This window comes from Polypterus senegalus, chromosome 3, assembly GCF_016835505.1.
Source record: "Polypterus senegalus isolate Bchr_013 chromosome 3, ASM1683550v1, whole genome shotgun sequence".
NCBI classification, from domain to species: domain Eukaryota; kingdom Metazoa; phylum Chordata; class Cladistia; order Polypteriformes; family Polypteridae; genus Polypterus; species Polypterus senegalus.
In genome coordinates, this window is record NC_053156.1 from 70,883,737 (window position 1) to 70,896,979 (window position 13,243).

Genomic DNA, 13,243 nt, shown 5'->3' on the forward strand with positions numbered 1-13,243 from the left:
TAAGGGTTTATAAAGCATTAAATAACCTTGCTTTATCCTATATTTTGGAATGCCTGTCCCCCTACACTCCAAGTCATAACCTTAGATCTTCGATTGAAGGGCTGCTTGTAATTCTAAAGGCCCAACATAAAAGAAGAGGTGAGGAGTTAAGCACCTAAAATGTGGAATATTTCACCAATAGCAATTTTCCAGGCAAATACTGTGGTACATTTTGAAAAACTGCTAAAAACCCATTATTTTAACATGGCTTTTTGTAACTACATTTCAATTTTATTCCTAATAGACTATATGGGTATAGAATTATTATATTCTTCAGGGATCCACAATCTGTACTAATTACACTGTTCTCTGCTGTCTTTTCTGTTTTTTTCTGAGGTGGCAATTTGAATCACCACCACCTGATCAAAGCACCATGCAGCCCCATGAGATGAAGGTATGAAGGCAGGTGTCTCGTCCTGTCCATGAGACCAACTTCATCAAATCCTATCACATGAGGTTTGATTTAGGAACATGTATGTTAGGGAGAATGCCCAGTGGGGGCTGGACGGTCTTTTGGCCTTGGAACCACTGCAGATTGTGTTTTTTTCTGTCCTACCAGCCATTTGACCGTACCTTGTTTTGTTGTTACTTATTCTTTAATAATATTGCTGTATCTTAATTGTTTTTCTTTTCTTGTAACTTTCTCTTTGTCATCTTGTACACAGCTACAATGCTGTATGAAAATATGCTATATAAATAAATGTTGTTGATGTTTTTGTAAACAATGATCATAGGATTACATAGGCAATGCACAAACATGTAATTCTGATGCTGTCAAAATATTTCCCAAATAAGTTTTATATTTCAAAGGAGCCTGCTAGTCCAGTCAACTGACTTTATAAAAGTGAAAAGAAGAATCAGCACAAAGCAAAATAGCATAGGGACAGTGGGGGGTAGAAATCTGTGTGGTGTGATATTAAGTGAACCATGAGCTTATAATTTTGAGCAAATCTGCTGGCAGCAAAGATATTTTACAGGCAGGTGAAGGAATAATCGTTTAGGTCATTTTTCTGCCATACACAGTTAAAGTTAGATATACAAGAATCCTTCAGTCTGATAACTACATACTTAATCACACACTTTACAGATCTTAACCTCTTTAGCATACTTTAAAATGGGTAGCATACGGTGTACATGAAATCTACTTCTAATGATATTTTGATTTTAAATAAAACAACACTGAAAAGGAAGGCGGACGATTTTTTTTTCAACTGTCCTGAGATTGAAATCTTATTGCTCCAGAGGAAATAGGATTTTATTTCCTTATTCTACCTTTGATCAGTCCTTCAATCAAGATTTAATTTTAATATAAGAATGCAACACACAACAGACCACTAAGGAGTCTGCCAGGCCATCTGGTTCACTGTTGTTCATGCATGGGTCAGTGACTAGAGACTATTAATAAAGATATTACAGTATGTAAAGCAAAGTTTTTAATAATATTAATATTTTGTTTGTTGTAGCTCAATTGATTGCAGACATCAGGCAATTTGATAACTTAGATAAAAATAATTCTCAAAGAGAATAACAAGAAAACTAAACTTAACAAACTAATGACAAAACAACAAAACAGGCCAACTTTTCATTAAAATTAACCACACACAATATTTCTTGCATAAAAGCATAATATATGGTGTTCCTACCTGACGAAGATCCAGAGTAATGGTGACATAATGATAATCCATACCATTTTGAATGCTAGGGCTTTGCCACCATCTGTTTGTGCCATCAATAGCATGTGTGATGGGATGGCGTTCTAGTAAAACAGACAAAAATATTTCATGTGAAGTCAGGACCACTTTTGTAACACTCAATTCTCATAAAAAGTTGTGCTGCTCACTTTTTGGTGCTTCTTTTCTATTTGTACGGTTAATTCTGTCCTAACATTTGATTCCAAATTTATTTTTCAAAATCATTTTTTTAACATAACAACTAGAAATATGAGAAAGAGCACACACATGCAAAATAAAAACATAATCCAACCTTCACAGCAACCCAAACCACCATGGGACCACCCAACCCAATAGTCTTTAAAGTGGAGTGAAATTGAAGGGAGGGGTTTATGAGATACTTTACAATATAAGAAGTGGATTGTAGAAACAGGTTTTTTACTGAGCGAAAAGAAAAATGAAAGAGAGTCAAGTGGTTGAGTAGGTAGAGGAGCAGACAGGTGAATTTCAGTTTTATATAGAAGAAAAAAGTTAGTGCTAGGACAGTTGAAAAAAGCCTGTAAGATGTGGAATATCATAAGTCCCTAGCTATCAAATGTTTTGCCAAAACAGCTAATCCTCATCCACTGTAATAGGAGAAAAACATAAAGCTGACTTACAATAGAAAGGTCAGCATTGTAGAAGACAGGTGTATTGTATGAGTATGTCATTTTGTGGAGTGAGCGAGACACACCTTCACCCAGATTGAAAAAGCATGCAACACAATGGGACCCAAGAACAGCCTATTTAATTTAGGCATTAGTGAAGCAAATTGATTGCATAGGAGGGAGAGAGAGAAAAGTAATGTCATTGGATAAGTTAATTACAGTATGTTCCTGTTATATTATATAGCCGATGATGGAGAGTGATCACATGACTGTGTTCATAAGATTTTGGACTCTCAGAAAACACGGTTCTGTGGATTGACTGTTTGGTTGATTGGCAGGTTATGGGTCTGACAAACATTTGTGAGTTTCTTCTCACAATGTTCAAGCCCAGGAGTTGCTTCCCAAGATTCACTGTTTATTTCCCTTAAAACTTTAAGAGGAGGGTAATGTCATAGTTCAAGTTAATTATGTTTTCATTTTTATTCCCGTTATATTATTTACGTGACGCAGGGGACAGGTTATGTGATTGGGACCATCTGATTTGTTACATCACCAGAAAGTAACAGTATAAATTTGATGACAGTCCCAGCCTAAGTTATCCCTCAGCTGAATTATCAACAAATAAAAAAAATTAGGGTCAGTTAGCTTTATCGCAAGTATGCCTGCCATTATGTTCCATTTTAAGTTTTGAACTAATTTTAAATTTGACTGTGATTTTTGCTTTGCCCATGTGCTTTGATCACTTTGTTAACTTTGTGATCCTCTGGTTTTGACTTTGCCTGTCCTCAACAATAAATTTGCCTTATGTTTCTTATCTCCTAGTCTTTCAGTTCACTCACAATAATTATTGGAGACACTATCTCATAACAAATGGTGGATTCTATGGGAGTATGAAAGGAACAGAGGAAGGAGAAAATAACTATTTCTAAACAGATTGTGCTGAAAGTGAATATGCTAGTTTTTTTAAGTTAGAAAGTGACACACCAAAATGTATGATATGAGCTAATGTTGTTAAGGCGGAGTGGTGGCTCTGAGGTTAGAGATCTGCACTGGCAATCGGAAGGTTGCTGGTTCGAATCCCGTAAATGCCAAAAAGGGACTCTGCCCTTGAGCAAGGCCCTTAACCTGCAATCGCTGAGTGCTTTGAGTAGTGAGAAAAGAGCTATATAAATGCAAAGAATTAAGAAAATCTGGAAATCAGAATCCAGACTTCAGCCCACTAATTAGTGGGTTAGCACGATCATAGCATTTATAAAAGTAAAATGTGGCACAACGTTCACTCTGATAATGGCTGGACAACATTAGAGGGAGAGTCTGTGTTAAGCCATTTGAGAACTGGGTCCCTGATGGAAATTAGAAACTGAATAGGTGTCAGGTAGCATCTGTAAGTAGATCAAAAGAAATTTTAAAAAGAAGAAACTTAACAGCCCTGCCTAACTCCAGCATTGTTTAGGAAAGACTAATATTACTACTACTCATATTATCAGAGGCTAGCTGAAAGCATTTAAAATTATTTTAGTCAGAGAGAATTAAGAGCTAAAAGTTTAATATGTGCATTCATCTGAAGGAGAAAAATAAAACCTCAGATACAAAATACAGTTCTCACCTTGCATTAACAACAACGTAAATACACATTACATTTCACACTTAAAATACAAATAAAGTGACCCCTTAATCATATTAAATAAGGAGGAGATAATTATTTCCAAAATTGAAAGTTAGTTCAAGTGGACAGTCAGCTAAACCTGGAGCCTTCCCCACAGATGGAGTCCAAAGCTAACTTAAACTTAACTAAAGAGAGATGGCAGCATCCAAGCCTGAGGTAAATTATTAAGAAATTATTTTAAATTTTAAATTTATAATTATTATCATAATTTTTTTGTATTCCCTTCCTTGTAACATGGGATGTTTGCATTATATTTACAAGTAGACCCAAAGCACCAATAAAAAAAATATTCAGTGAAAAAAAAAATAACCTGAAAGTGTAAGGAACAAAATTTCAGCAATAACTTAAACATGAACCAGGAAAATGACCAGACAGGTTCAAGCTAACAGAAAGGCTATGGTAATTCAGATAACCACTTTGTACATCTGTGGTGACCAGAACAAAACATCTCAAACTTTAAAGTGGATGGGCTACAACAGCTGAAGACCACGTTGGGTTCCACTACTGTCAGCCAAGAACAGAAAGCTTAGTCTGTAGTGGGCACAGGCAAACCAAAACTAAACAGTTGAAGACTAGAAAAACGTCTTGTCTGATGAAGAACACATATGGTAGATTCCAGAATTTAGCACCAACAGCATGAATCCATACAACCATCCTGTCTTGTGTCAACAGTTTAGGCTGCCGGTGGTATAATGGTGTAGGGAATGTTTCCTTGCAACACTTTGGTCCATCAATACCAACCAATTATTGCTTGAATAATGGCCTATTGGAGTATTGCTGCTGACCATTTGCATCCCTTCATGGCTAAAATGTGCTATATATGTAAAATGTATTATTATTATTATTATTATTATTATTATTATTATTATTACTATTATTATAATCTTAAAATGCCTTCTTGCAGCAGGATAATGTACCATGTCACTAAGCAAAGGTCATCTCAAACTAGTTGATAAAAATTTCAGTATTCTTCAGTGGCCATCTCCATCATTGGATCTGAATCCAACAGAACATGTTTGAGATGTGGTAGAATGGAAGATCTGCAGCATATACACTAGGTGCCTCTGACAAAACCTGCAGAAATCGTATGATGTAAACTAAATTGAGAATGATATTAACATATCAGTATATGTAATAAAATATATTATGTTGATTTTGTTAACAGTAATAAAATACCCTCTTTATCTCTCTCTTTTTCTCTTTGATTACAATTGCTCTGTCTGATTTTAATTTTTATATTTTAGTTTTGTTTATAATCTGTGTTTTATCTATTGTTCGGTGTCCTTGAGTGTTTAGAAAGGCACCTACAAATAAATAAAATGTATTATCATTATTATTATTATTATTATTATTATTATTATTATTATTATTGACCAATATTATCACAGCCTGTCAATTTAGTGTTGGGAGTTACCTAATAAATAATATGACCAGGCCCCTTCCTCTGCCATAAGAAGTTCTGTATTGTGCCCAGCAGGCACAAGATTTCAGAGGGTGACTAGAAGTCAAGGAAGTATTAAAAAAAACATGGTCAGTAACCTAGCCAAATAATCGCAAGGCAAAATCAAAGTCAAAATCCAGAGAAACAAAACAAAGGAATTTTTGTTTCAAAAAGGTTCAATAGGTTTTGGAATCTGTATAGTCAGATGGGGAAGCCTATACCCCTAGATGACATTTTATCCCAGGTTATGACCTCTGAGGATACACCCAGTCTGGAACTGTTCTAGTAACAATGTCACCGTTCTCTTTTAGTGCCAGATATGTCAGTTATGTCGTGCACGTGTGCAGCCATGCATTTCCTGTTAGGCAATGAACCGTGCCAAATCTCCAAGTGGTAATGACAAGAACTAAAAACCATATTTTGAGGAAGCCATGGGCCAGACATGCAAATAATAGGTAATGTTGCGTGTGCCATGGTATAAGCTATTGATTAAGATCAATATCAAGCATCACAGGCCAGGTGTATAGGAATTTCTGTGTGACAGAAAGATATATGCATAATGCAATCCTGGATGGTAGAGAATAAATTGGCATTGATGTCTTTCAGAACCCCCAATTTGATTACCAGCCTGGATGTTTTTTTTAGTCTGTATATTTCACAGCTGATGCAGATTTCTTTCTTATATCCAAAGAAATAATGCTAGATTGATCAATTATTCAAGAATCATTCCAGTGCTTAAAGCAGACTGCCCCTCTTGAACCTAAAACTGAATTTTGATGGTTCAAGAAATGGATGGATGGGCAGAGTTTTCCCCATGAGTAAGGGTGGTATTCTGTCCAGGATATGTGGTGCCTTACAAATGTTACTAAGAATGCAAGATGTGGCTGTCTGAAATGCTGATCAAGAAAAAACAAATACAAGAGCAACAGCAAAATAAATTCTGTTAAAACGAACTTCCAGGGACCTAAAAAATATTTTGTTGTAATGAAAATTTCGTTGTTAATGAGTTTATGTATTTGTAGCTGTAGTGATTTCTTTAACTAACGTCCAGGCGTCTGCAATCATTTCAATAGCTTGTTTCGTGTTAATTTTAATCTCCTCCTGTCTACAAGTTATGCTGAAGAGAATTTTTCTCAGTATTTCCTTGTGATAATACACTTTCAGGGTGCGAATGATGCCCAAATCCTGTGGCTGAAGCACGGCCGTGCAATTGGTTGCGAGGAATTCAACTTGAACATTATCTAAATGTGGAAGCATGTTGCGGGCAGCACAGTTATCAATCAGAAGCCGATTTCATCCTTTTCTTCTTCTTCATATTGTGAGGTCTCTGAACTCTTTTGGGATCCCCCCACTCCACACCCAATGGTAACGTCACACTGAAGTGTGTCCCGAAGCGTGATTGCCATGTCTGTGGAAGATTGTTCCGGGGCAACAGCAGGCTCACAGCGGTGCAGTGATGTGCCAAAGAAGCAAATCCTAAAAGATCGGGGTCACGCTAAAAGTCCCTGTCTTACACCCCAAAACACGAGACTGAGTCTCAGTACTTTAGCAAAACCAGCTTTATTCAGCTTGAAACAGGAACAGCAGGGTTATAACAGCAGCAATCAGGCAGGGTTGTGGCCAGGTTAGTGGCCAAGTAATCCTGTTACCTGCATTTACATAGTTCCTTGCATCACCCATCGAGATCTTTTCTGTTTACTTTGGCGGAGAGATGAAGCAGAGCTGTGAGCCTGCTGTTGCCCCAGCAACAGATAAACAGTCTTCCACAGATGCGGTCATCACACTTCAGGACATTTTTCAGGCGTGTTGCCCAACTGGAGGAGGTCCCAAGAGAATTTAGAAACCTCACCTTTTCTTGAATGAGTGCCGCATTAATAGGAATGTTTATTGAACGAACATCACTGAACCACATAAAAACGTCTTTTTTGACGTCTTCAAATGCAGCAGTCACATATGTTTGCAACCCGAGATTTTTCTTCTTTTTTTGCTCGGGCTTTCAAGAAAGTTGACAGTGTTGATGGCGAAATTCCGAATTCACGTTTTTTACGTTTTTTTCTTTTGCCGCAATCGAGAGCTGCAAAAATGTAAAGTTTTTTTTCTAATATGAACTGTTACCATTTTTTCCTGTCTGCCGTTTCTATAGGAGAGTGACAATGAGTTAAATTCCAATGGATGTTTTTCAAATGTTGACAAGAGATAAGCGAAAGGTATCACTGAAAACCACCGAAAACAAAAAACAGCAAAAAAAACAGTACAAGCAAAGTTCGAAGAAAGAAATATTTTTACAATGTTTCTGTTTGGGGATCGTTGTGCACAACTGAGCTGCGACCACAGAACTAACTGCTCTGTGGATGATTCATTCAAGCATTTCAAGGTCACTTCGTTGTAATTAAAGTATCTGCTGCATGTACTTTGTTGTAACGAGATTTCTATAGACTCATGTCATAAGGGGGTAACTGTCGGAACCATAAAAATACTTTGTTGTAATGAAAATTTCATTGTAAAGATATTCGTTGTAACGGAATTTTACCTGCATACCCCAAGGATGACTGAACGGATAATTTAAGGTACTCTTCACCTCACAATGAGTAAATAATGAGTTTATCTTGGTTTGGATCACAATATCTCATTTTTTGTTGATGATGAGCACTGATTACATCAAACTTGTTTGCTGTAAACACTTAAAATGATAAAAATGGAAAATGTACAAGGAGAGAAAGAATCATAAATCTCCAAAGAACATGGACAGCTCCAATAAATCTCAAACTTTCAGATGAGTATGCACTCAAACTGCTATTAATTATTTTATTATTTGAAAGTATTCCTTAATATCTAAGAAAATATCATCTTATATAATTTCAGACTGTGACCTGAAGTAAACCTGTAGTCTAGGATTAGAACAATGGCACCAGCCCTTTTCTATGTTGTAAATAGCAATTAAAGGAGGTTAGCATTAGGAATGGCATCGAGCTTTACACATTTCTTCTTCAAAACACCTTGATGTTCAGATACAAAGATAAGATTTATCGAGCATGGCTGGGTTCCTACCCATAGCATCCCGTGGACTCCCCTATCTGTCTACATCAAATGAAAGTATGTGAAACACAGTTGAACCACAAAATGAGGAAATTTATGATGGTTCTAGACCTGACACATTGTGAGGGGGCAATTTGGCAGCAGGCAAGTGTTATATTGCCAAAATGAAGACAGCAGAATGGTCAGTATGCATGCAACAACTCTTTACTTGATACAGTATCCCACATTTAAAAAAAAACATGTATTTCACTAATGCGTGCAAAGACCACACAAAACATGGCACTGTTACAATTCTGTGCAGATGTAATAAAGTTGAGAGGTAGTAACTAAGAGGTATGAAAGAGAGAATATAAGGATCGCAACTTGGAATATTGAGAGTAAGACAGGAAAATTAGGCAAACAGGAGGAGGATATATTAGTGCTATATACAGAAGACATAGAAAGACTAAGGTGTGAAAATGCTTAATGGGAGTGGTGGAAGGTACACATTTTTCTGGCAAGGAATAAAATGATGGCAATGCTGGGGTTGGTATACTTGTGTTTGATTAATGCACAATTATAGTGTGCATATCAAGTGAGTGTATTACAGATGTGAAGATGACTGTTGAGTTAAAAACTAAAGAATACAGCCTCAAAATACGGCATCAGGAATTCTGAGGGTGAAAGGATTCTAGAATCTGGTAAACTAGTGTCAGGGATGCCAGGGGTGATGACCCGGCCGGGATGCCCTGAAGGACCGGGGCCATGGGTAGAGGGCTTGGAAGCCCAACCCTGTAGGGGCCCGTGGTCACCGCCAGGGGGTGCCCCGATGCCTTTGAAGCCCTGGACCTCAGCACTTCCGCCACACCAGGAAGTGCTGGGGGGAAGAGAAGAAGGGACACCCGGAGAGCTTCTGGGAGTACAGCCGGCACTTCCGCCACACAGGGGCGTGTCGGTGGATGATTGTCGGAATTCACCTGGAGCACATCCGGGTGCTAATAAAAGGGGCCGCCTCCCTTCATTCGCTGGAGTCGGGTGGAGGCAGGACAAGGCAAGAGAAGAGAGAGTAGAGGCGGCCCGAAGAAAGGTGTTGTGTGGCCAGGACTTTGGGGGGTTTGTGTGCACATAAGACTTGTAAATATTGTAAATAAACATGTGGTGGTGGAAAAAGAACATGTCTGCCTGTCTGTGTCCGGGCCACGTTCACACTAGTTATGTTTAAAAAGCAGGACAGCAAGTGGCTGACATATCAGTCTGGTATATGATAGCCATTTTGTTGGTGAGGTGATCTTTGGAGAAGGGTATAATTCTCACTGCTTGGTTGTAGGAGATGATTTAGTCAAAAACATGAGAAATAAGAGAATGTATGTATCACAGTTTGGTCATCAAAGGAGAAGACTGTGAGAGGTAAATTTGCTGAATCAATGGTAGCAAGATCTAATAAGGTTTCAGAATCATCAAGTGTGAATGACAAGTGGGAAACAATGAAGAATCTCCAACTGAAAGTAACTGAACATGTCTACAATTATATAATATGGTGATGGAAAATGGAAATGGCAACTGAGGAATACATAAGATGCAATGAGGAACTGCAGAAAAAAATGCAGACAGATTGATCTATAGGGGAACAATTGTGAGGGCACAAGAGCATTTACATGTGATCTACAGAGTGAGGAAGGAAATAGAAATGTGTTCAACATGGCAAAGGAGGATTCATAATAATTGAAAAAGTGTGTTCATTCCAGTATACAAAGAAAATGATGATTCATGATAGTATGGGTCATATAAATCAACTAAAATTTTAAAGTAATTAATAAAGATCATTTAGAGAGTACTGCAGAAAATAATCAGGGATCGTGGAAAGTTATAAATATCTATATATCTTCATAGTTTCCCATTTCATCTTCTTGTGATATTGGGACTGGGAGTACAGAGACACCCTAGGACAGAGGTCAAAGAGCTGATGCCTCAAAGCATCTCATTTTTCACCCACGCGAGAACTGGAAAGCAGCTTATAAGAGCTATGCATATGAGGGACACCAGTAACCAAGATATTGTGAACCACCTGCTAAGATCAACTCCAGGAAAATTAACATCCACCTCTTCCAATCATGACTCTTTGGTCTAAGAAATAAATGGAGGGACCAGCAGATCCCAAGCAAAGCTGAGAAGAGAAGAGAAGAATCCTTCACTAGATGCAGGGTTTAGTTTTTGTATCATGTACATACATAGTAGCCAATATGAAGAGATAAAAAGACTGCAGAGACATCTATACTTGTGTTCAGTACCTGTGATTTTGTATTGTCCCCCTGAAACTCTATATTAATAATACATTACTGTCTTTCTTTTTTTTTTTTTAAATGTTTTACATGATGGACCAATTGTGGCATAAGTCCTTCTTTTGGTGATCTAAGTGCCTATTGGAGGTAATGACATTTATATATAATTAGTAAAACATACGGACCTAGGGTCCTAAAATAAAATTCAAACAAAAACAAAGTCAAAGCTGTTAATACTTCTTGTTTTCCAAATAGTTACTTTTTTGAGTTCCTCTAGAAGTGATATTTTTTTTATTACTTGTGCTGGATTATATAGAGCAAACTGTACTTTTATATTTTGGCAATCATTTTATTTTTTTTTAACATTAAACAATACAGCTTCATATTGATGTAACTTTGTTAAGTAATGGTTTTCAAAGAAATATTAATGTAAGGATGTTAAAGCAATGCTTTCATATGTTTGGAAGCTTCAACTATTTGACAATCTTCTCAACTGTCACTATGCATTTCTGTCACTGGGTTGTTATTGCATTCCGCATACTGGCTTTGTCTGTATGCCTGTCAGACATTGTGTTTGTCTGCTACTCAACTGCCCTATATTCTTCTTATTCTTTCTTGCTCTACGTCACTTAATTTCCTTGTGTGATTTGCTTCAAGCTCAGTAGATATGGCTGCTCTCACATGACCAGAGGTCACTTTGCTGCTTTTTATGGCCTTCAGGTTATGGCTACCTACATTTCTTTAACATTTCCAGAACATATTAGGTCATAAGTGTTTGATTAAGACCAAGATCAAGATTCTGCCCTCAGTAATTGCATGATTGACAGAAATACCTTTGCATTTTATAAACAGGTAAAGGGTGGCAAATTGCAGGTTTTGTGACATGGTGCCTTATTCTTCTGAAAGTATCTATTTGAAAAATTGGTAGATTTTTGACATAAAGGGATGAACATGGTCAACAGCAATACTTAGATATGCTGTTGCATTGACACACTGCTGAAATAAAGTAACCTAATGTGTCCCCAACAGCATGTTATTACTAGTCTGTACCATTGACACAGTGCAGGATACAATCCATTTATTCATGCTTTTTTACATCAAGTCTTGCTCCACTACCTGCATGTTGTTGCAGATTATAAGCTGGTGTGGCCAGATGACAACTTTCCAATCTTTAGTTGACTAGTCATGTGGGCAGTGTAGCCTCATCTTTATGTTTTCAGATAACAGGAACCTAGCATGGCCTTCTGCTCCTGTAGTCTATCTGCTTTAAGATCTGAGGTGTTGTGTATTTAGATCTGTTACTCTGTACATGACTGCTGGAAAGAGCTGTTCTTTGAGTATTTGTTAGCTTGAACAAGTCTGGCAATTCTCCTGTGACCCCTATATGTTTTATGTTTATTGCACCATTCTCCAAAAAACTCAAGTTTAGGTAGTAAAAATCCAAAATGGGAAACTGTTTCTAAGATGCTGGAACCAAAATATCTGATAACAACATTCATGACACAGTTAAATTCTCTTAGATGATGACATCTGCCAATTCTAACGACTGGCCGAAATAAACAACTTGGTCAGGTCTACATACATTGAGCTACAGCCACATGATTGGCTGTTTGGAAGTTCAGGGTATTCAAAATCATAATTCTCAACTTATAGAAGTGCAAAACAGTCCTTGCTCTTGAAATATTGGATGTGTGTTGTTCACTATCAGCATAAAAAAATATTTTAACATTCTTCTCATCCTTCTCCAACTACAAGAAGGGTTGTTTTAACTCAGGTTTCCTGGAGGATCATTGTTTATTCCCCTCTGATTACCTTTTCTGTTTTCTTCCAGCACATCTCTGTCCTTAGTCTTTGTAGGCATCATCTGTTTCAGGCAATATAGCTTCTTGATGGTGAACTTCTTTATGCACTGTCCAGGGTATGTTTCCTTCTTGTTTAGTTCCTACTTCTGCCCTGTGTGATTTGATGCTGACAATCTTAACAATTTCCGGCCTATTTCCCACTTACCTTTCCTGTCAAAAGCTCTTGAGCGTGTTGTAGCTTCCCAGCTCACCAATTACTTATTGTCTAATAATTTGATGGAACCCTTTCAGTCTGGTTTCAGGGTGCAGCACAGCTGTGAAACTGCTCTGCTACGGGTAACCAACGATCTGCTTATGGCAGCAGACTCTGGACAAACCAGCATATTAATTCTGTTAGACCTCAGTGCAGCATTTGACACTGTCAGACATGAAATTCTACTGTCTAGAATGGAGAACATGCTGGGTATCTCTGGCACTGCCCTCCAGTGGTTCAAGTCCTATCTGACTGATAGGCAAGAGTTTGTTAGTCTTGGTAACAGCAGATCCAGCTCGGCGCCAGTCACACAAGGAGTTCCTCAGGGCTCTGTCCTTGGCCCTCTTCTCTTCTGTATTTATATGCTCCCCCTTGGCCATATTATTCGTAGCTATGGACTGGGCTATCATTTTTATGCAGATGATACTCAA

General features: G+C 37.6%; 1 protein-coding gene across 8 annotated transcripts in view; it reads right to left on the reverse strand.

Moving 5' to 3' along the window:
• Positions 1–13,243, reverse strand: part of lama2 (laminin, alpha 2) — an 852,572-nt gene that overhangs the window by 630,254 nt on the left and 209,075 nt on the right. For all 8 annotated transcript variants that reach the window (XM_039747473.1, XM_039747472.1, XM_039747479.1 and 5 more), the window contains exon 3: positions 1,683–1,795. In XM_039747473.1, the coding sequence (XP_039603407.1) occupies positions 1,683–1,795 (113 nt within the window). The remainder of the gene's footprint in view (positions 1–1,682; positions 1,796–13,243) is intronic.